General features: G+C 44.0%; 2 protein-coding genes across 6 annotated transcripts in view; one reads left to right on the plus strand and one right to left on the minus strand.

Moving 5' to 3' along the window:
• Window positions 1–24,982, minus strand: part of DNASE2B (deoxyribonuclease 2 beta) — a 684,289-nt gene that overhangs the window by 19,960 nt on the left and 639,347 nt on the right. The gene's annotated exons all lie outside the window — the stretch shown is intronic.
• The window catches only part of SYDE2 (synapse defective Rho GTPase homolog 2), a 48,592-nt gene continuing 46,534 nt past the window's right edge, over window positions 22,925–24,982 (plus strand). For all 3 annotated transcript variants that reach the window (XM_084874410.1, XM_084874409.1, XM_084874411.1), the window contains exon 1: window positions 22,925–24,412. In XM_084874410.1, the coding sequence (XP_084730536.1) occupies window positions 23,047–24,412 (1,366 nt within the window). In that variant the 5' untranslated portion in view covers window positions 22,925–23,046. The remainder of the gene's footprint in view (window positions 24,413–24,982) is intronic.

Below are 24,982 nucleotides of genomic sequence, written 5' to 3' on the forward strand. Positions count from 1 at the left end.
TAAGAAGCTTCCCTGTGCCAACCTACGTGAATCAAGGCCCAATCTTGCCACTTTACAGTGTTACAGAGGCTTTGAAGCAGAGCTGTGTTTATACAGCATATCACGGGCACAGCTGCACTGCATTTGCTACTCTGGCCTAGCGGATAAGACCTGGACTTTGGGTCATAAACTCTACTCCTGGTCCTGTTCCTTACCACCTGTGACCCTGGGGGAACCACTTAAATGGTCTGGGCCTCCCTTTCTTATCCATAAAATTCAAATAACATGAGAAACTAGTTTACAACCTGAGATAATCCAAACAGAAATTCTTGACTAATAATAAATGTTCCATAGATTGTAGCTTGTCGTTCTCATTGCTGTTGTTATGGTTAGCATGACTTTTATCGAGAATACAAACCATTGGCCTCTTCTAGCCCATCGCCGCCCCTCACTCCAGGCCCTCACCACCCTATTGCCATGTCCATGGACGATGCTCCTATGCAGACAAGTTCTTTGATTGATCTTTTTCCTCCCACCCAACCTCTTTTGCCTTCCCTCTGAATTTGTTTTGTTCATCAGTTTATTTTGTTCACTAGATTCCACATATGAGTGAGATCATCTGACACTTATCTTTCTCTGGTTGAAAGCCCCTGGTAATTTAAAAAAAAAGCTGTAATAGCCCTGATTGGGTAGTTCAGTTGGTTAGAGCGTGGGATACACCAAGGTTGCAGGTTCCATCTTGGGTCAAGGCACATGCAATAATCAACCAATGGCCGAGACCGGTTTGGCTCAGTGGATAGAGCGTCAGCCTGCGGACTGAAAGGCCCCAGGTTCGATTCTGGTCAAGGGCATGTACTTTGGTTGCAGGCACATTCCCCAGTAGGGGGTGTGCAGGAGGCAGCTGATCGATGATTCTCTCTCATCGATCTTTCTAACTCTCTATCCTTCTCCCTTCCTCTCTGTTAAAAATCAATAAAATATATTAAAAAAATAATCAACCAGTGAATGCGTAAGTGGATGGAGCAACAAATCAATGTATCTCTCTTTCTCTCTCCTCCTCCTTCTCTCTAAAATCAATCCTACAATATATAATAAAGAGGGTATATGCAAATTGACTGTCACACAATCACAAAGATGGCAGTACCCATAGCCACAAGATGGTGGCACCAGCCAGTCCCCTCAGCCCCTCCAGAGTCCCACAGTCCTTCCAGCCCAGCTGGGGGTGGCACATGCACAGTGCTGCCAGACCCTCCCTCAGCCCCCCAGCCATACAGGGCTGGCCTGAGGCTCAGGCAAGCCTCAGATGTTGGCTGCCCAACCAATGCCTGAGCACAGGCAAGCCTTGGATGGTGGCTGCCCAACTGCCCCGGGCTGCCTGAAGCTCAGGTACAATATTTTCCGGCGTATAAGACGACTTTTGAAACGAAAAAAAGTCAACCAAAAATCGAGGGCAAAAGACCAAAATTGCACAAAAATTACCTGCAGATCTTGACGGCAAAGTAAATCTTTTCTTTGAAGTGGGGGGTAGTCTTATACAGCGAATATAGGCCTAAACTTATTTTTTAACTAAAATTAGGGGGTCGTCTTATATGTGGAAAATACAGTAACCAGGGACGGCTGATGCTTGCGCTGCTGGAAGTGGCAGCAGCAGAGTTGTGATGAGGGTCACTTCTTCCCCTGATTGCCTGGTCGCCTCCTGCCTGTGAGGGCTCCCGGACTGTGAGAGGAGGCAGGCTGGGCTGAGGGACTCCTCTCCAGAGCATGAAATTAAAATAAAAAATATACATACTCTCTTTCTAGCAATCCACTCTTGGAAAACATTTTTTTAAATTTAAATAAGTGCACCAGTATGGAAGAATGTATGATTAGGATGCTTATTGCATCTTTGTTTGCCAGTAGAAAAAAAACTTAAACATTAGGCTTTAGGTAGAAAAATGATTAAAGTATGGCTCATTCATATAATGAAAAAACACACAAAACTATTCAGTCATTAAAAAGAATGAGTTTAGAACTACTCCAATTTTCATGGAGGGATTTTCATGATGTAGTTTATATAAGACAGATGGAGTTCAGAGACATGTCTATTGCACACACAGACACACACACACACAAACACACACCCCGACATACCATAGGACATAAAAGTATCTGATTAAAAACAGCCAACTCTGAGCAATATATTTTTGAGGGTTTCTGTTTTGTTTTGTTTTTAATTATCACCCTAGGATATTTTTTCCAATGAGTTTTAGAGAGAGTGGAAGAGAGGAAAAGAGAGAAATATCGATATAAAAGAAACCCATCGATTGGTTGCCTCCTGCACACACCCTGACCAGGGCCCTGGCTGTGGAGAAGCCTGCAAAGGAGGTACGTGTCCTTGACCAGAATCAAACCCCTGGACCCTTTGGTCCACAGGCCTAAGCTCTATCCACTGAGCCAAACCAGATAGGGCTCCGAGCAATATTTTTAAATATAAATTTTAAGTGCCACAATAAAAATAGCATAGATGTATTCCTTTTACACAAATATGTATGTAGATATATAAGATGAATAAAAGAATGGGCACCAAAATATTAACAGTGGTTATCTCAGGCTGGTTGATGAGATTTCAGGTCACTATTAATATTTTCCTTATATGTTTATATATTGTTTTTAGATTCTTAAAACTGTTCTTCATATAAACAGAAAAAACTATTTTTATCCTGGGGGAAATAAATTAACAAATTAAAATCCTCAACAAACTTCTAGATATTAGATATTCATTTAGAGAAAAAATTTGAAATGTTGTCATGGAAATACTTAATATTGAGTAATCTAATTTATTTAAATTTGACTTAAAACAAATATATTTAAGTAACTTTTAAAAATTCTTAAAAAAATATTTTGGTTTAAATTATTACATATATTAGTACATATATCTTCTTCCCCCCCATTTAAAGATTTTCCCCCCAGTTTTTCCCCCCATAGATAAAATGTAGTAAAAAAAAAAAAATTATATTCATTTGACCTGAGTTTTTCTTATTCAGAGAGAACTTTTTCACGGTGATTGAAAAAAGCAATATTTGTTAAAAGATTTATTTTCTTTTCATACTTTTAATGAAACTCTTTAGTTTTCTTTCTTCAATGGCCCAAGACCTTAGTATATCCTGATGTTTTCCTCCAGGACCTCCTATTTAATGGTTTTATTCCCCCACCCTGCTTCCCTCATGAAGTTTGATTGTACCTTGTGGTAATCAAATTACTACAATATAACAAATTTAGAGCGCTTTGTCTCATGGCCTCAACCCAAAGAATTTGTTCCCCCCCCACCCCCCACCCCCAGTTATTATCTTGTGAGACTATTCATATGTATATGTAACTTCTTTAAAAACTGCTGAAAAGCTGTTTAGAAAAGCTAAATCATAATCCTGAAAGGAACTCAACCCCTTACACTATTGAAGGGGAAGGACAGTTCTCAGTGAAAGCACTCTAAGAATAAACCACGAGCGATTAGACTCAGTGAGATAGGGCACTGTTTCAAACAGCTTCACCAGACACATGCACCACATTTCCCTTGTTTTCTGGCTCCCTTGGGCTTCTACATTCCAGCCCTCTTACCATTGTCTACCCACTCAACCTTTTCCCCAACCCTTTGGCTGAAACATCTTCATGGTTTTCTTGAGTATCATGTTCCGGTAACTTTTTTCTTTTTCACAATGGGAGGGTGATTGGTATCTAGTTTTAATAACCATAGTCTCTTTTTAGAGACCAGGGGTTGGAAAAGCAAAAAGTATAGACTCGGCAGAATTTCTGGAACCTTCTCCGGCCCCTGAGAGGGACATGCTCATGGGGAGCTGTGGATCGGCTCAGTGGGAGACAGCTCCATCCCTCCTCCGGCTGTAAACCTCGCTCTATTCGCTGTTACTCCCTGGCCTAGGCCTATTCTGCCTTTCTAGAAGCAGGAAAACTCACGATAATGTAAAAAATGGGAAACTTAAGCTCTGTTCGTAGAACACCTCCCAACCCATTGCTGACAGTCTTAGTCTTGTGGCTAGGGCCATCTGCCTCACTTTGCTTCAGTGATGCAACAGTAAACAAACAATGGTTGTTTATGACCAAGATGAGTTTGAGATTTGCCTGTGACTTAAAGAAGCAAATAACTGTCATCTAACCTTAACAAAAATCTTACTCAGAGGGCTCTCTGTCGTGACTGAGTCCTCCATGCTTTTTCAAATCAGAGAATCTGTTCTGATGCTTTGGAAAATTCCACTTGCTCTCCGCAGCTTCCTTATTGACAGGACTATCAGGCTTTCCAGGAGGGTCTTATCTGCAAGCTGCCGCAGTGACTGCGCGAGCTGCCAAACTGGTTCAGTGGGATTGCACAGCTGCCTGGGAGCCGGAGGCCGGGCTGGGTGAGCTCCCTGCTTTCTCCTTTCAAGGCCTGCAGGCTTTGACCTGTACGTAGGTGCCTAAACAAGGTCTAATCTGTCACACAAATATGCCTGAGTAAAAGTGGGAATGCCCCTGATTACCCGGCTTAGTAACAATCCCAAAACATGTATTTAGAGAGGCACTTGTATTAATTGCCATACTTGAAACTATGCCTGGCATTTTTCTAAACTCCCCTTAAGAGATGATACAATGATTCAGATTTTGTTTATAGCAGCCAATGGGAACAAGTCCCTTCCCAAACCACAGCCCCCAGGAGCAGCTCAGCACGCGCCCTTGATGGATGCCCTTCAGGCTGGGCTCCTGTGTTGTTGCTGCGGACCGTGTTTTACTCATTTGAGATGACTTTTAGGTGACTCCAGAGATGGCTCTGCCTACCATAATTTATGGTCTTCACGCTTCCATTAAAAAGGTTTCCATTTTTAGTGTTGTTTTGTTTGTTTGTTTGTTTGTTTTTGTTTTTGTTTTTAGTTCAGCTGATTTCAATTGGAAGGGAAAATTGGAGTGATCTTTGATATTCACGGTTGGAGAGTAAATGCCTACCTAAAATATGCTCTAACATGAAGACAGATTAAGTAACAAACTGAAAGTGTTATGAGGCTCTCTGGCCAAGTAGTTGATTAGAGCATTGTCTCAATACTCAAGGTTGTGGGTTTTAATCTCCTTTCAGGGCACATACAAGAATCACCCAATGAATATATAAATAAGTGGAACAACAAATCAATGCTTCTCTCAAATAAATAAATACAAATTTTAAAAAAGGAAATGTTATGAAAATGTAAGTTATTTATATGAAGGTCATTGGCAGGGTATTTAGGGAGAAAGGTAATTAAAAGAGATTAGGACTTTCACTCAACAGATACAGATATACATATTTCATAAAAGAAGGGAGAGGGAGAGAGAGATTGAAACATCAATGATGAGAGAGAATAATTGATCAGCCGCCTACTGCATGCCTCCATCTAGGGATTGAGCCTGCAACCCGGACCTGTGCCCTTGACCTGGGACCCTTCAGTCTGCAGGCGATGTTCTATCCACTGAGCCAAACAGGCTAGGGCTATAAATATTTTTAATATCTTCAGCAATTAGCACTTTCTATTACCAAAAGTCCTTATCAGAATAACTTTCTTCTTTTGAAGTGAGAGTAACAACTAAGTCATTCTGTTCTGCTGGCTTAGTTTATTATCATAAATAATATTAAAACATTATCTTCCATAGTAGGCATTTCATGATTATTTATTAATGTTAATATTTTATAAAGCAAAACAAGTTATATTTACAAGTTATTTTTAAAAATATTTTACATATGTCAAAACCAGTTTGGCTCAGTGGATAGAGCGTCAGTCTGCGGACTGAAGGATCTCAGATTCGATTCCGGTCAAGGGCATGTACCTTGGTTGAGGGCACATCCCCAGTAGGGGGGGGTGTAGGAGGCAGCTGGTGGATGTTTCTCTCATCGATGTTTCTAACTCTCTATCCCTCTCCTTCCTCTCTGTAAAAAAAAAAAAAAAAAAATCAATAAAATATATTAAAAATATATTTAACATGTAATATGTATAGCAAAGTACCCTCTCCTTAAGAGATATACTTTAATAGAACTGGCTCCCTTGTGCTAGAAATAGTTAATTATTCAATGTTAAACAGTTACTTGTTTCCCACCCACCCCTCTTTATGTAAACACAGTCTTCCTGAAGTTATTATTTAGAAGCTTTGATTCAGGTTGGAAGAACTTTACAATTATTTGCTCCCACATTAGCTCTGTGATAGAGGTGGCAAGCATTGTCTGGTTTTCAGATTTTAAAAGTTGCTACAATTTTAACATTAGGTGAACAACTTTGAAACAATTTTTTTTTTTTTGTAATAACCTATACCTGTTTATTTATCCTACTTATAAATGATACCATATTAATGACACCCTGGATTTCTTGCAGTGTTGTTGCAACTTCAGGAATCCCTTTTTTCTCACAGTCTCAGTCTGATTTATGTGTCTATGTGAAGACCACTGCCTTTTGCCTGATTCCTATTCCATTTTTCCTTTTGTTCATTTACCAGCTGTTGACTACTGAGGATAGAAACAATAATATTTTAGCTGAAACTTGAAGAGTAATTTGGGGTTCTATCTGTGCTTGGTCCCTGCCCCTATGGAACTTACATCCTCATTGATGAGATAGACAGTAAACAAGTAAACTATATCTATTAAAAAGATAATTCTAGTTTGTGATATCTGTTATCACCAGAGACTCTGTTGCAGTAACATCTGAGTTAAGACTTAAGGATGAGAAAGAGCCAGCCATGAGTTCTCTGCACAGAGGAATTCCCATGCCGAGTCCCTGAGCAGGAAATGGCTTGCAGATCTGAGAAACAGAAAGGTGGCCATGTGGCTGGAAGGGGAGGAGGAGAGTGGTATGAGTAGAGGATGGAAAGGCAGGCAGAAGCTACATGAAGTAGGTCCTTGTAGCCTGAAAAAGGAAGTTTGAAATGTATGTTATGAGAATAAGACTCTGAGGACTTAAGCAAGGAAGGGTCAGGCCAATGTATAGGAGCAGGTATTGAGGGTCAAGAGTCACATGCAACACTGTGAAGCTATGAAAAAGTGTACAAAAATGGTTAAAATTCAGGAAAGAGCACACCTTTAAAATTTTGTGTAGAAGTAGATATGATGATTAAATCAAGCAGCTTTCTACACCAAAATTCTGTCACTAGTAAAAAAATAAATGATAGCTTTTTAAGTCTTTGGGACATTGCACTATGCCAGTGGAACCAAACCCATATATATATATTTTTAATTAAAAAATGTTCAATTACAGTTGTCATTCACTATATATTAGTTTCAGGTGTGCAGCATGGTAGTTATACACTTATATAACTTATGAACTGATCCCTTGATAAGTCTAGTACTCAACTGGCACCATACATAGTTATTTTACCACTAGAGGCCCGGTGCACAAAATTCATGCACTAGGGAGGGTGTCCCCCAGCCCAGCCTGCACCCTTTCCAATATGGGACCCCTCAGGGGATGTCCTGCTGCAGGTTTGTCCAACATCCCTCTCACAATCCAGGACCACTGGCTCCTAACTGCTCACCTCCTTGACTGATTGCCCCCTAACTGCTCCCTTGCCAGACTGACACCTAATTGCTCCTCTGCCGGCCTGATTGCCCCCAACTACTCTCCCCTGCTGGCCTGATCACCCACAAGGCTTTTATTAGTATAAATATGACCCTGCACAGAAAACTTTACTAACCCTGCTTTACAATAAGAGCTTGACGATGGAATCATTAGGACCAGACACCAATATTTCCTTTCTTTGAATAGTGGAAGGAATAATTATCTTGTCTTTAAGTTGCCCGGAAATTAAAATGAGATAATGACTTAGAAAAGTATAAAAGCACCATATAAAGACAACTGTTTTTTTCATTTACTGAAAATACAATAAAATGCTAAAACTATTTTTATTCTCCCCCTTCCTTCCTTCCTTTACAGCCTTTATTTAAACTTTTAAATTTATAAAAATTTCACACCAATTTTCATTCAATATTGTTTTATATTGATTTCAGGTTTTATATTAGTTACAGGATAGTGGTTAGACAATCATGTACTTTACAAAGTGTTCCCCGATATTTCCAGTACCCACCTGGCATCATACCATCATTACAACTATATTCCCTATTTAAGTGACAATGGGTTTACAGGTCCTTCCTGTAAAAAAGACTTTCTTCTGTGTTGCCTTTCCTTTCCTTTCTTATTTTTTCCCTCATTTTCTTTATATAGTATTTCAACTGGCCCTCAAAGCTCAGTGAAGGCACTGGGACACGCTTAATCCATTTTACAGACCAGGAAACTGAGGCCAATTCCAGTTGGCTGTGGAACTTGACTCAGCGCACAGGGAACTCTCAAGAGCCATACTCTCTGCCTTTTCTAAGGGGCAGCCTTAGGGCAAACAGAACAAACCTCCCCGAGAGGCTTCTGAGCCTCATTCTCAAGCACCTCTTCATTGCGGATGCTCCACATTCTTTCCTCTCCCTGGTCCGGTCCCCTGCCTCCATTCTATACTGACCCCCCCACCCCTTCTCCTGAGCAGGTGGAAGGCTTCATACTCACTGCTTAGGCATGCTCTACCATGGGGCAGGGCACCTCAGGCTTGCTTTTGGGTCAAGGCAGGAGCAGGAGTCACCGCCTCTGAAGTGTGAAGGCCGCCTGAGCGAGGCGGGTTAGCACTGGGAGCTTCTCTGAATCAGATGAGTCAGTCCGGTACCCTGCAGTGCGGCACCCCTCCACTGAGGTGGCACTGCCCTCAACCCCTTCCACCCCTGCCTCAGAGGTGAGGGTCCTTGCCCCTCTGCCTGGGAGTCCTTCCATGCCCCTTGATCCCTGGCTGGGCCCACCCGCATCTTGGGGCCACTGCAGAATCTCTGTCTCTCTGCAGGTGAGGCAGATCCCTGCCCTCTGCCTCCCAGAAGCTGTGAATCTGTGGCCAGAGGCCCTGCCTAGGTCTCACAACCCCATGCCTGTGATGTTCCCAGGGTTGCACAGAGCAGCTAGGCCAGCCCGGTCATCCCTCCCCAGGGCACCAATGTTGCCAGGGCCTCCGGGAGCGGCTAGGCAGGCCGCTGCCCCTCCTGGGGCCTGCAATGAACCCGGAGTCCTCCTGTGGCGTCTGGTGCTGTCCAGCCTGCCTCCCCGGCCAATGGACTGGTACCCTGTGGGTGGTGTCTGGTGCTGCCCACAGGGCCTCCTCTGCTCCTGATGGACCTGTACCCTCAGAAGCGGCCATGGTGCTGCCCGCCCCCTGCCTGCTTATGCAAATTAACCACCATCTTTGGTGGGCTAATTTGCATACTCGCTCTGTTTGCCTGGTGGGCGTGGCTTGTGAGTAGCGGAGTGATGGTTAATTTGTATATTACTTTTTTGTTAGATAGGATTATTAACTATATTCCTTATACCAATGATTTTCAATTGGTGTGCCCCAAGAGGCACACTGATGTACTGAAAGAGTTTTTAAAACATGCAATATCTGACTAGCTAGTCAGGGGCACTGACCTCTTTTCCCTCAGATTGTCATATAAAAAAAATGACAACAGCCAACACAATAGTCACCCTATGTATCTAAATGAGTCAAAATTATACCTATTTTTTTGTCAGATTGGCAAAAATATAATTTTTGGTGGGCCACAGAATTTTACTAATTAGTTTATGTGTGCCATAAGGGGAAAGAGCTGAAAATCACTGCCCTATACCATACTTTACATCCCTGAGACCACACCCATATTTTAAATATTGCTTTATTGTGCTCAAAGGGCATATTAAATGAACCAAGTTGCATCTTTGATCCCTTGCTTGTCTTGTAGGACAGTATCATTTTTTCCCTTTATTTCTGGCCATAGATCATCAAGAATCACTAGTAATCCTATTATTATTGGTTCAGAACCGTAAGCCTCTCTAAAGGGTGCTGAGATAATTTACAGTGAAAGTATCCGTTGTGGGGGGTTAAAATTGTGTTAAGTGGATGAAATTTTAAATTTCTAGGATGTTTAAGTATTTAGAGAGGAATTGTTTTTCTAAAAACCGTTCATTAAATTAGGAGTTCAATTTCGGCCTTTGCACTTGCTGTGAATGATCTTGCTAATATTGACCAGGACCTACTCCATATCGTCCCAAAGGGAGATTTTCTTCATTGATTGCCACTTCAGCTATAACTCATCGGCCTAATTCCTCTTTGCCTTTCTGTCATGAGCTGGTCATTGACCTCATTCACACATTTCCTTGGGTTCTTTAGCATGCCCAAGCTCCCAGTGTTTTTCCTAGAGCAATTTGGAATGTTTACATGGGGGACTAGTTTATAGTCTGGCTCATTCTTTTGTTAACATAATGCTAGGGAATGAGATCTTTGCTTCCCTTCAGCCTTGACAGGTCTTGGCATTAACTACTAGTTACTTTGTTGCAATGTCCATTTCGGGGGGGGGGGAAAAAGCCCTTACTTCTCTTTTTATACACAGCCTTCCCTCAGACACTCCTCCTTATAGCATGTTAAACCTCTCTTCCTTTCAGCTAGTAGCCGACCCCACTTTTTTTTTTTTTTTAATCAAAGCAGACCCTTTGCTATTCCGAAGCACATTCTGTACTTTCCCACCGCTGTGTCTTTCTCAGGCAGTTCCACTAACAGGATGGCAGATTAGACTCTCAGCAGGTGGCTACCTGGGCAGCCTTGATGAGGGGGAAACATCCATTTTATTCTACCAGATAGTTTCATTGAGGGAATGAAGGAAGAATAACAGAAATGGTATATACCTAGACACATATAATAAACAACTGTTTTCTCTTAAAATTTCCAAAATATATTTGACAGCTGAAAGCAAAAATTAGAACATTGTCTGATGAGGTTTCAACATATGTAGAGGAAAGAAATAAGACAATCCTACTAATAATAGAGTAATACGCAAATTAACGTCACTCCGCTACACCCACCAGCTACGCCCACCAGCCAATCAGAGGTGGTATGCAAATTAACCCAACAAAGTTGGTAGTTAATCTGCCTATGTGGAGGGAGGGAGGAGTGAAGACTAAAGACAGCATAGAAGGAAGAGGGAGGGAAAGTGGAAAGCAAGGGGGCTGCAACTGCTGGAGGGAAAGCACTGGCAGCACGAGCTGGGCGGGGCGAGGCCTGCAGCCGTGGTGCCCCAGAGGCTGTGGCAGCAGGCATGGCGGATTGGGGTGCACAGCAGCGGCGTGTGGGCGGCCGTGGAGGGGGCAGCAGTGGCGGGAGGCAGCAGGGGTGGTGGGCGCAGCAGGTCGGGTGGGCAGAGCAGAGCGTGCAGCAGCCGTGCTTGCGGCCCCAGAGGTGGAGGCAGCGGGTGCGGGGGGTTGGGGTATATATTGGTGCTGCAGCTCGAGGCCGCGGAGATGGTGGTGAGGGCAGTGGCCACAGGCACCGTGGGGCGGGTGGGACGGGCGCGGTGGGGCGGTGGCCATGGGCATGGTGGGGCACACCCCACCCGTCCCACCCGCCCCGCCCCACCTGCCCATAGTAGCGGGAGAGGTGGGGGGTGGGAGAGGTGGTGGTGGCAGGAGAGAAGCCCACCGGAAGTCTTGCAGGAATATTCCTGCAACATGTCGCTAGTTATAATATAAAAGGAGAGGATAAAAGGACCCACATGTTGGTATATTTCCTCATTCCACTCAAAGTGGTAAAATACTGATTTTTTAGTAGACTATGTGTCCCTACTGTTTTCAGATTCTTTCTGTGTCATCACCATTCTTGGAAGCCTATCCAGTGAAGGTGGGGTTTTTTTGTTTTTGTTTTTTAAATGTTGGTCATTGTATTTTTCATAGGAAATTAAGTACATTATACTCTTAGAGAACCCAACTAAAAAAGCTGTAGAGAGAAAGTCAAAATCACCATAAATAAGTTACAATGGAACACTAAAGAGGGTTCAAAACCTAAAATAAGGGGGGGGGGGAGAGAAAAGGGAAAACAAAAGAGGCACACAGAAAACACATAATGGAATGGTAAACCTAAATCTCAATATATAAATAATATATTATAATAATTATAATAATATAAATAATATAATATAAAAGCTGTTTTAAACGTATTAAACATAAATGGAGCGAATAATCTTTCTCTTTAAAGAAACATATTTTTTACTGGTATCATTTCTGTTTCAAGAATTTTCTTTAAAAATTCTTTTAGATCAGGTTTACTGGCAATGAGTTTATCTTAGTTTTCTTTTATCTGAAAATCTTTTAAAGCAGGTTTACTGGCAATGAATTTATCTTAGTTTTCTTTTATCTATCTAATTTCTTTTATTTCTAAAGAATACATAGATAGATATATGATTAAGAATTGACCATTCTTTCAACATTTGAAAATGTTGTGCCACTTTCTTCTGATCTCCATGGCTCTGATGAGAAATCTACCATCACTTGAATTGTCTTACAATAGGTAATGAGTAGTTTTTCTCTGGCTGCTCTTCATATATTTTTCTTTTAAAAAAAAATATTTTTTTCTTTTTAAAAAATATATCTTTATTTCAGTGAGGAAGAGAGAGGAAGAGAGAGAATAAGAAACATCGATGGTCAGTGTCATTGATTGGCTGCCTCCTGCATGCCTCCTACTGGGGATGGAGCCTGCAACCTGGACATATGCCCTTGACTGGAATGGAACTGAGACCCTTCAGCCTGCAGGCCAGTGCTCTATCCACTGATTGAAATCAGCTAGGGCTGAAACCGGTTTGGCTCAATGGATAGAGCATCGGCTTGGGGACTGAAGGGTCCCGGGTTTGATTCCGGTCAAGGGCATGTACTTCGGTTGTGGGCATATCCCCAGTAAGGGGTGTGCAAGAGGCAGCTGATCGATGACTCTCTCTCATCGATGTTTCTAACTCTCTATCCCTCTCTCTTCCTCTCTGTAAAAGAATCAATAAAATATAAAATAAAAAAAAAGAAAGAAAGAAATCAGCTAGGGCTTACGATGTTTTTCTTTATAGTTTCCAGTAGGTTGTCCATGATGTCTGGGCATGGATTCCTTTGGCTTTATCTTATTTGGAGTTAGCTGAATTTCTTACATTTTTATGTTTTCCTTTTGTCATACTTTGCTATTCCCAAGTACATTCTGTTTTCAGCCAGTACAGCAGCAAATATTTTTTCAGTACTACATTCTCCTCTCCCTCTGGGACAGTGATGACGTGAATGTCAAACTTTTAGTTATTAACCAACTAGCCCTTGAGGCTCTGTTCATTTTTCTAAAAATCATTTTCCTCTGATGTTCAGATAGGAAAATTCCTGTTGACATACCTTCAAGTATACCCATTCCTTCTGTGTCATCACCATTCTTTGAAGTTTATCCAGTGAATTTTATTTTTTAAAATATACATATATATTTTTTCATCTCCTTTTTTTATTGTTTATATTATTACAAATGTTCCTTCCCCCCCATCCCCCCCACCATTGCTCTCCTCCACCAGGTTCCCACCCCACCCTCTGCTCTTTCCCCACTCCCCATTGTCCTCATCCATAGGTGCACAGTTTATGTTCAGTCTCTTCCCACATCCCCCTCTCCCTTTTCCCCAAGATTCGTCAGTTCACTCCCCTTCCATACCTCTGATTCTATTATATTCACCAGTTAATATTGTTCATCAGATTTTTAAAATTTCCTTGGTTTTTAGATTCACTTGTTGATAGTTAAGTATTTGTTGTTCATAATTTTTATCTTTATTTACTTTCTCTTCTGAAAGAACCCCCTTCAGCAATTCATATAATTCTGGTTTGGTGTTGATGAACTCCTTTAGCTTTTTTTTTTATTAGTGAAGCTCTTTATCTGACCTTCGATTCTGAGTGATAGCTTTGCTGGATAGATTATCTTTGGCTGTAGGTTCTTACTATTCATCACCTTGAATATTTCTGGCCATTCCCATCTGGCCTGCATGGTTTCTGTTGAGAAGTCAGCTGACAATCATTTAGGTGTGCCTTTATAGGTAACTACCTTCTTTGCTCTTGCTGCTTTTAATATTCTCTCTTTGTCTTTTGCTCTTGGAATTTTAATTATGATGTGACTTGGTGTGGTCCTCTTTGGATTCCTTTTGTTTGGAGTTCTGTGTGCTTCCTGGACTTGTAAGTCTAATTCTTTCACCAGGTGGGGGAAGTTTTCTGTCACTATTTCTTTCAGTATGTTTTCGATATCTTGCTCTCTCTCATCTTCTGGGACCCCCATAATTCTGATGTTGGTTCACTTGAAGTTGTCCCAGAGGTTTCTTACATTATCTTCAATTTTCTGGATTCTCTTGCCTTTTAGCTTCTGTGGAGGAGTGTCTTCTGGTTCTTTATGTTCCAAATCTTTGACTTGATTCTTGCGATCTTCCATTCTGTTTTTAGGACTCTGTATAATATTTTTTATTTCAGACAATGTATTCTTTATTTCTTGTTGATCCCTTATCATTTCTTGATGACTCCTTATAATTCTAGTTGATCTCTTTTCATATCCTCATAGGTCTTATCCATCTTTTCTAGGAAATTCTTGAGAAACCTTATAAGCATAGATTTGAACTCTATATCCAGTCGCTTTTTGTCCTCCATTTCTTTCGTTTGTGATCTATTTCGTTGTCGCATTTCGCAGTTACAGATGGGACCGGATTTCAGGGTGGAGCCTACAGCCTTGGCTTCCGTCAGCCCCGCCTTATGCGGCTCCTGTGGCTCAGGGTCCTTCAGTACTCGCTGTAAGCTCCTCTGAGAGAAAGGTGCCCTCGATTTTCGCCTACTACCAAACAGTCTATGCTCTCCCCCAATGATCCCTGTATTGGGGTTTTGTCCAGTTGGAAGTGGAGTTAGAGGTGGCATTCAGAGCAGTCTGGAGCCCCAGTCTCCTTCCAGCCAGGGCAATCCCGCAGCACAGCCAACCGTCCTTTCTCTGCACGCAATGTGCGCGCCACCGGGACCTCCTTTCGCCGCTTCCCCGGTGTTCCGCCTCACAGCCCAGCTCCCTATGGATGAGCCTGGGTCCCCGGGGTCTGGCCTAGAACTGGGGTTCAGAGCAGTCAGAACTGGGGCCCAACACAGTCGGAGTTTTATCTCCTTCCCGCTAGGGAACGCCAGCCAGGCACTCGGCCTCCCTCCTCTCCAGCTCCGTCCTCTCTGCGCGCCGCGTGTCTCCATAACTTGGGCTTTTATAGCTCCTCCGTGCTTCCTTCTGGTTTTCTCCTTGCTTCTCGTTGTAGAATTTCCAGTCAGTCGACTTTCCTGTAGTTCTGGGTAATGTCCATTTTATATTTTAGTTGTATTTTATTGAAATTGTTGTGTGCGGCTGCTGCTAGGTGTTTATCTGGGCGCAGCCATTTTGGATCCTCCTGTTTCATCTCTTAAAATATATTTTATTGATATTTTACAGAGAGGAGGGAGGGAGAGAGATAGAGAGTTAGAAACGTCGATGAGAGAGAAACATCGACCAGCTGCCTCTTGCACACCCCCTACCGGGGATGTGCCTGCATCCAACATACATGCCCTTGACCGGAATCGAACCTGGGACCTTTCAGTCCACAGACCGACGCTCTACCACTGAGCCAAACCGGTTTCGGCTATCCAGTGAATTTTAAAAAACTTTTTATTTTATTTGGTCATTGTATTTTTCATTTCTAAAATTTCCATTTGGTTCTTTTTTTATTGCTGAATCTTTCTACTTGTTTTACAAGTGTTTGTAACTGTTTAAGCACTTATATAATAGCTGTTTTAAAGTCTTTTTTAGATAATTCCATCATCATGGTGTTCATATCTATTGATTTTATTTTCCCATGCAAGTTAACATTTTTCTAGTTCTTTGTAACCTGAGTAAATTTGAATTGTATCTTGGACATATTGAATGCTATATTCCAAAACTCTGGGCCTTGTTTAAACCCTATAGAGAATGTTGATTTTTTTTTTTTTTTGACAATCAATCTAACTAGGTTGAGGGTACAAGTTTCAACCCATCTTCAGTGGCAGTGGTTCTCAACCTTTTTAATGCCATGGCCCTTTAATACAGTTCCTCATGTTGTGGTGACCCCCAACCATAAAATTATTTTCGTTGCTACTTCATAACTGTAATTTTGCTACTGTTATGAATCGTAATGTAAATATCTGTGTTTTCTAATGGTCTTAGGCGACCCTGCTAGTGGTTCTCAACTTGTGGGTCACAACCCACAGGTTGAGAACCGCTGCTATAGAGCCTAAGACCATTGGAATAGGCATCTATTGTAATATAATATTAAGTAGTAATAGGTACAATGAGGAAACATAAATCAAAGTAAGTGGAAGTGTCAGAGGTGTTATTTTGGATAGAGTGGTCAGGGAAGGGCCCTCCGGGGAAGAAACATTTGAAGTGAGACCTGATGAAGGAGTCACGCAGAGTCATTTTGGGCAGAGGGAATATCCAAGCAAAGGCAAGGGCTATGAGGCAGGATTGTGTTTGGAGGAACAAGGAAGCCAGCGTAGCTACAGGGCATTGAGGAGGGAGGAGAGAAGACAGGTAAAGGGGACCAGAGAGTTGGCCTCAGGTGCAAGGGCAGCTCAGCTATGATAAGAGGGGTTAGAGGCGGGGGGTCGGTGGAGCATCAGAGAACAAATAGTGCCAGCTGGTAGATTTGGCGGTGGAAAGATGAGGAAGTTCTCTCTTAGAAAGGTCATAATTGAGAGTGAGGAGGGGGTGATGGTGTCAAAATGTTGAGAAAGAGAAGGGGATGAGTGGACAAGGGAACTTAGTGGAGTTGTATAGTATCACTGAGGGACCACTTGAAGTCTATGATGTCCTTTTCCAACTACATTAAGCCATCCAAGTGTCAGTGCAAAGTATAATATATCAGATTGTATGCGAGGGAGTGATTTTATAAGGACCATGCAATCTAAACTGAGAAAGCGTGGAAGAAAGGACTGAAGGACAGTGATAGACGGGAGAGATGGTGGGCTTAAAGTATTGCTGGAGTCTGGGTACCGGAGGGAGTGAGGTAGGAAATTGTAATTGGTGTCTGGAGAATTTGCAGTTATTGATTACGACAAATTCTGTGTGACTCTGGGGTTGGGTGCCTGAGGTGGTAGAGGAAAAGAGAAGTTCAAGAACACAACAGACCAGGATATTGGATGGATCTTTTTGGTGAATAATGACATCATCCAGGATGATGACAAGAAAAATGGCAGAGAGAAAGAGATAGTGATGTAGATACTAGAATGAATGAAGGGGAAGTTGGTAGATGACTACAAAAAGTAAAGGCAGCAGGTGGTAAAGTTAAAAGCCATGTATTTCAAAAGAGCTTTGGGTTTTTAGGCGGAAGGAATAATGATTAGGAATTGGCAAAGATGAACAAGAGCTCTCCTTGATGTGTGGTTCTTGTGTAAATGTATGACTGATCAAGTTAGGATTTGAACTATTTCGTCTGATTTCAAATCATCTCCATTATACCACCTCAGATTTGGATTGAAATGATAGTTCTTGGGCCTAGATTCCAATAATCTCTTGCCGTCCCTGCAATGTAAACCATTTGACTACCCTCAAAGTTGTGTTGCTGTAAACAGCAGCAGGGATTGATTTTAAAAGTCTTATTCCTGTTAAAATGAAAATGTATATTATAGAAAATTTCAAGCATGTACAGAAGGTAGAGAGACACTAGTGAAACAAACCCCTGGTACTCATCACCCAGTTTCAACGATTACCAACTCCAAGTTCATCTTCATTTTTCTCTGTCAGGTCTCCTTCCTCAATTATTTTGAAACAAAATTTCTGATTGCATGTCATTTTATCAACATTTCAGTATTTATTTCAAAGGATAAAGAACTATTTTTAAAAATAACTAAAATTATAATTCCTCAGTATCATCAAATATCTAGTCAGTGTTCAAAATTCCCTGATTGGGTCATAATATTTTTTTAAACAGGTATTTACTTAAATTAGGCTTTAAGTAAGTCCAAACATTGCAAACAAAGAAACTGGATCTCTGAACTGTGATTTTTTTTTATACCATAGTCTGAAATTTTTTATTGTATTTCTAAGGTGTTATTTTTATTTTTTAATTAATCCTCACCCAAGGATATATTTTCCATTGATTGAAAGTGGGGAGGAGACGGGGGGTGGAGAAAGAGAGAAACATTGATGTGAGACACATCAATTGGTTGCCTCCAGCATGCACCCAGACGAGGGCCAGTGATCCAACCTGCAACCCAGGTATATGCCCTTGACCCTTTGGAGTTCAGGCCGACACTCTAACCACTGAAAACACTGGGCCAAGTCCCATAGTGTTGTTTTACCTGCTCCTCTGTTCTCTGAAATTCCTGGAAACTGGTAATCAGGTCTTGCGGCTGGTCAGACACAAGTTCATTTTTGGTAAGAATACCTTATAGGGGTGATGTGTGCTTGATCAGTGACCATAACATCAGGTGCGTCTCTCTCTTTGTGATGTTAGTAGCCACTGGTAGTTTTTAGCCCAGATCCATCATTTCATTAGGGTGCTGAATGGTAATAATTCTATATTAATTTTTTTATTAGGTTGACAATTTTTGAAACAGAGCAACTTCCCTTCATCAACCATGTGCTACCTTTTTTTTTTTTTTTAAATATATTTTATTGATTTTTTACAGAGAGGAAGGGAGAGCTAGAGAGCTAGAAACGTCGATGAGAGAGAAACATTGACCAGCTGCCTCTTGCACACCCCCTACCGGGGATGTGCCCGCAACCAATGTACATGCCCTTGACAGGAATCGAACCTGGGACCTTTCAGTCCACAGACCGACGCTCTACCGCTGAGCCAAACCAGCTTCGGCAACCATGTGTTACCTTGAGGTATGAGTCATTTAGGAGAGACAAGCTATCTCATCATTTTAATTTTGAAAGAGGTTTGCCTGAGAAATCCAGTGGTTTTAAGGTTGTATATATTTTACTTTTACGGTATTTAATGTAGCTTGTTTTACCTTTAAAATTAGACTACATTTATGGGAGGCAGTTTCACATCCTGGCTTAAAAATGAACAAATTTAGCCGAAGCCGGTTTGGCTCAGTGGTAGAGCGTCAGTCCGCGGACTGAGGGGTCCCAGGTTCGATTCTGGTCAAGGGCATGTACATTGGTTGCGGGCACATCCCCGGTGGGGGGTGTAAAGAGGCAGCTGGTCGATGTTTCTCTCTCATTGACATTTCTGGCTATCTATCCCTCTCCCTTCCTCTCTGTAAAAAATCAATAAAATATATTTTAAAATAAATAAATAAATAAATAAAATGAACAAATTTACTGTTAAATGGGAATAGGTTATAGGGTTTGGTTTTAACATCCTTGAAGAGGACTGCCCTGAGAAGCATTCAAATGTTCAACAAACAACTTTCCAATGTTCCACTGCATTTCACAAAAGATAATAAAATATTAAACTCCTTTCTGATAGGCAGCCACCTAAATAATTTATAAAAACAAAGGCTCAAGTCAGTGCAAGTGTCAATTCTCTCTCTTTTTTTATTCCAGGAAACGTGCCAGGGGTGGATGTGCAATTAGACAAGGTTTGAATTCCCCTTCATTTTTGGTGACCTTGAGCAAGTTACTACTCTGCATAGTATACCTATTATATAATAAGAGAACCCGAAATATTAGCCTACATTCTAAACATTGTAGATTTCTAAAAAGTTGGAAAATACATTTAGCAAACCTCCCCCTTCACCCCCAATCACTTTGATTATGGTGGGATGAAGTAAGAAATGTTGCCAACTGCCAGATATTGTTAATCATGAAAATATAAAAATTGAAGGACAGTGGTAGTGCAGTTCGCTCTGATCCTCAGGGCAGTGGTCGTGCAGTCAGCTTCAGGCTGAAGCCCAGGTTACTCAATATGATGGAACTGCATGGCAAAGCAGGCAGGTCTGCTACACCAAGGCAGTTAGAGGGAAAACTGGGCATTTGCCAGCGTTAAACTTGCCTTTGGTTCCACTGAGCAAAATGGAAGATTGAGCAGCAGTGAGACAGAAATGGATTCTAATTACCTAGAAAATAACCATGACATACCTAGATGGTTTCCTTCCACTACTGCCTCAACCTGCCCTCCCTGTGTCCCTCCCAGACTGCCAGTCCTGCCCCGCGTCTAGCTTGGCTCCCTGCCTCCCGGGAGCCCTGCTGTCCCATAGCTGTTTCACCTTTTGTGACAGTGCCTCCGCCTGTTAACTCATGGGGCATCAAAATGATTTCCAAGTCAGTGAGAAGCAACTACAAACACTGGAAAATCACCCCACCCCCACCCGATCTTCATAGGAATGTTGATTAGAAATATATAACAATTCAGCTAACTGGAGGGAGAAGTTATGAACTGTTAAAACACACACACACACACACACACACACACACACAAAGGATTTTACAAGCATAGCTGATAATGTTTCTGTTTGGTCACCGCCTTAATTATAAGATGTATAATGTTAGTTCTCTGGGCACTATCTTCTTAGAATGAAATTTTAATACACTTACTGAAGAGTAATGCACATATAGAAAAGAGGGACTCGCATTTTTAAGGTTAATAAGTAGGGTCACATTGCCATGGCTGCCTTATCAATTTCTGTTGTGACCAAAATAGTTCTTAACACTTGGGAATTTATGTGATGGAACACTCTCAGCTTTAAAGTGGCATGAAGTTCAGTGGTGCTGTGCAGCATCAGACGAGTTCTGGGTAATGCCTGGAACAACGCACAGTATTTGGCATTGGCTAACATGTCTTGTAACTCCTCAACTCAACGTGTTGGCAAGATAAACTGAAAATGAGGTTCATCTAGACTTTCAAGCTTATATGTTTCCATTCATTTTTACATATTTATCTTATGCTGTTCTTAACAAATATGTTAACTGCAAAGCAGTGAAAGATCTTGCAACCGAGAGTTGGGATGGAAACAATTTCTGAGGTAGATCAAATTGTTTATAGACGCCATTATTGGCAGCTTTACTATCAGTCATTTCCTGTGGGAATATTTTACTGGAATGTAACTTTATGCCTTTAGTATTCATTCAATAGCCTTGATCCCATGGAATAGACATAGTGTAGAACTAAAAATAGTGATGTATGCAAATTATAATGTAACATTTCATGCTATTTTCCTAGATCAGAATTAAGATCTAGGAAAATAGCATGTTCTAGAAGAACAAACTATGTTCTTCTTCATCACTGAAAGAATTTTAAAACAACACTAATACACAGTATGGTCTAGTGGAGAGTTAGGCAATAGACTGGAAATTAGAGCCATTTATTTCCTTTAAATTAAAGTTGACACCTATTTTAAAATATTTACTTATCATGTCCAGTACATAGATGCTGTTTTTATACTTTGTGGATAATACAAATGTCAATTATAAATAGTTGCTGCCCTTCAGGAATGAATTTTGTTCTGCAGGAGATAGGGTATGTTTTGTATAAAACAAAAGAAATAAATATACTATATAAGTAAAGTACTGTTGGAGTTTGGAAGAATGGAAATCATGTCCATTTGCGAGATCAGAGATGATTTTATAAAGAAAGTTGGGTGGGATCTTCTTTTCTTTTTTAAAAATTCTATTGATTTTAGAGGTGGGGGGAATAGAGATCAAGTTGTTGTTCCACTTATTTATGCATTCATTTGCTTTAAAAAATATATTTTAATGATTTTACAGAGAGGAAAGGAGAGGGAGTTGGAAACATGGATCAGCTGCCTCTCGCACGCCCCCTAATGGGGATGGAGCCCGGGTACTAAGGTGCATGCCCTTGACCAGAATTGAACCCAGGACCCTTCAGTGTATGGGCCCATGCTCTATCCACTGAGCCAAACCTGTTATGGCCATTGTGTGACTCCTGTATGTGCCCTGAACAGGAATCAAAGCCTCAACCTTGGCATATCAGGACAATGCTCTAACCAACTGCGCTGCCCATCCAGGGCTAGTTGGGTGGAATCTTATAGGATGGGTAAGATTTCTGAAGATAGAAATTCGAGTAAAAATATTCCAAGGAAGCAGAGACCAGGTAACAACAAAGCTAGTCTAGATTAAAGCACATTTATTGACTGGAGCCTTTGACTAGCTGGGGGGGAAAGAATACATAGAGAAATATACTTGGAAAGTATGTTAGAGCTAAATTCTCATTCAGTTATGCAAGCTTTTATTCACAAATAATTCTTGAGTACTTACTACGTGCAAGTACTGTGCTGGGAGATAGAAGTACATCCATGAGCTCGCTCACAAGGCCCTTTCTAATGTGTAAACACTGAAAAATGTTACTGAAGTCAGGGATGATGCAACACACTGATTCCAACACGAGGTGCTTTAGTTTACAACTGTTACACAGAAGATGTTTGAGAGTTGGTATTTGCAAATGACAGTGTTTCTAAATTTCAACCCAATTGTTCCTCAATCCAGCTTTAATAAAAATAAAGCTCCATTTTACAAGTTTTGATTGATGTCTGAATTAATCTTGTGTTCGCCTGGATTGGGGGGGGGGGGAGGCTGAAAAGGAATCTCTCTCTCTCTCTCTCTCTCTCTCTCTCTCTCTCTCTCTCACACACACACACACACACACACACACACACAGAGAAAAAGAAAAAGGAATCTCTGCCAAGGTCCTTGAAGTAGCTAACTCTCTGTGCAAATAAAACGATTGGGAACGTTTCTGGAACACACGGTACCGAGATACACCTGTGCTCATACTTTGTTTTCTCTCAAGTCACGGCTTGCTCCTGCAATGGTGGTCCCGGGGAGGGTGGTGAACATGCTGGGTGGCAGCCAGGAGGGCACTTTCCCTTTCTGTCTCCCTAACACAAACTTTGCAGCCTCCAGCCTGGACAGACTCACCCTTTTTCTCCCCAAGCCTTTCCCCTGCACCCCCACGCTGGCTGCATACACTTCAGCTCCCGCACCTCTCCGGCCCGCCCCCCCACCCCCATCCCACCCCCCTGGCCCCGCAGCCGGGCAGCTCGCAGCCCGCGCGCCCCGTCGCGGCCCGGCCCGGCCCGGGGCATGCGCCCTGCGCGCCGCCGCCGCCCCCGCCCTCCCGGGCACAGTTATGCCAAGTATGTGAGGAGCCCGCGAGGGCCCGCGCGGTCATGGGGCGCCGCCGCCGCCGCCTCCGCCAACGCCGCCTTCTCTCGAGCGGGGCTCCGGCCTCTCCCCGCGGCGGGGGAGGTCCCGGGCCCTGAGGCCGAGGGCATGGCGGACCCCCTGCGGAGGACGCTGTCCCGGCTCCGGGGGAGGCGAGGGCCCCGCGCCGCCGGCGGGCTCGGGCTCCGGGCGGCCGCCGCAGCCACCGTGGCGGCCTCCTCCGCCGGGCAGGGAGCCGCGGGGGGCGCCCCGGACGGCCCCCAGCGCGAGCGCGCCCACGGAGCCCCGCGGAGCCCGGAGCCGCCCCCGCCGGCGCCGCAGGCGCGGGGCCCCAGGGCGCGGGGCGCGGGGCGGCGCCCGGAGGAGCCGGCGGGGGCGCTCGGGGGGCCGAGGCCGCGCGGCGGGAAGGAGGAGGAGGCCGCCCCCTGGGGCCGCGCGCTCGCTCGCGCCCGGGTGCTCGCCGCGCCGGACTCGGAGGGCAGCGCGGAGGAGGAGGAGGAGGAGGACGAGGACGAGGACGAGGACGCCGCCGACTACTACGAGAACCTGCCCGGCGACGGCGCCCGGCCCGCGCCGGAGCCCCAGGGGGCGGAGCGGGGGCCCCCGCCTCCCCCGGCGGCTGCGGCGGCGGGCTCCTCCCCGGGGGCGGGGGGCGGCCGCCTGGAGACCGGCAGGCTGCAGACCCAGCTGCGAGAGGCCTATCACCTGCTGATCCAGGCTATGCACGACCTGCCCCCCGACCCGGGCGCGCGGCGGGGCCGGGCGGGTCGCTACTGCCCTGCGGGAGCCCGGGCTCCGGGCCAGCCGCCCTCCGCCGCCGGCGCTGCGGACCGCCGGGCCGGCCCCCGGGACCGGGAGTGGGGGGCCCGGGGCCGCCCTGGGCAGCAGGTGTCCCCGCCCTGGCCGCCTCCGAGGGAGCCGTGGAGAGGAGGCCGGACCCCTCGGATGCGCCTGTCCTGCAGCAGGAGCCTCGAGAGCCTCCTCCGGGACGGTGCCAAGCCCGCTCCCTTCCAGCGGTGGCCGAGCGACAGCTGCGTCGGGGGCGGCGCGCGCGGGGACCCCGGGGACCGGGACGAGCCCCCGCCACGTGGAGGCGGGATGGACGGCTGGAGCGGGGGCCGCGCGCCGGCCGCCCGCGCGGCGTCTCACGGCTTCCCGGGTCCCCGCTCCAAGGACCCCGGCCGTTCCCCGGGGCGCGCTTTCAGGGATCCTGCGGGCTCCCCGCCTGGGATAGGCAGCAAAGGGGATGACCCCGAGGGGCTCCGCTTCCTCAAGCCGCCCGCGGTGACGGTCAAGAAGCTGCAGAAGTGGATGTACAAGGGACGCCTGCTGTCGCTGGGCATGAAGGGGCGCGCCGAGGGGACACCCCCCAAAGTCCCGGGAGCGCAGGGCGCCTCTGCAGGTCCGGGAGCTCGGAACATGCGAGAAAGCCAAGTCCTCTCGGTGTCCCCAGACGAAAGAATCACGCTGACAGGTAGGACGGTTTGCAATCAAAATGCTAGCACTCCGAACTTCACTGTTTGCTACCTAGGCTTCTGTCTTTAGGGCAAGGAATAAGATATGTTTTGTTTTGTTTTTGCAGACAGGTACGTGCCCGTGCCAAAGTAAGTGTCATGCAAGTGGCAGCTTAATGTGATTTCGGGCTTATTTAGTATAATGCATTCACTCATTTTGCTTTTTTTTTTTTTTTTTTTTTTTTTTTTTTTTTTTGACAGAGGCATGAGGAACTTCGGGGTTTTTGTGTTTTGTTTGTTTTTTTCTTCTTCTTCTCTATGAACCAGTGTGCCTACTTCCTAAGCACAACAATGAGTAAAAGGTTAAGTTCACCACACGCTTTTAGTAGGTTTGGGGTTGGGCGGTGCTGCCTTGATTTTTATTCTTTGTAGCTCTAGGCAAATCCGTAGACTTGTGGAGTTTGTGCATTTGAATCTGTTCCAAGGTAGACTTTACAGGCTTCATAAACTGTCATTTTGCTCATTATACCTTTTCTCTCTCTTTCTCCCAGGCTCGTGTGCACACATACACACAACCCAAAACCAAAACC

This window comes from Pipistrellus hanaki (assembly GCF_964339955.1).
Source record: "Pipistrellus hanaki genome assembly, chromosome: 2".
Classification (NCBI taxonomy): domain Eukaryota; kingdom Metazoa; phylum Chordata; class Mammalia; order Chiroptera; family Vespertilionidae; genus Pipistrellus; species Pipistrellus hanaki.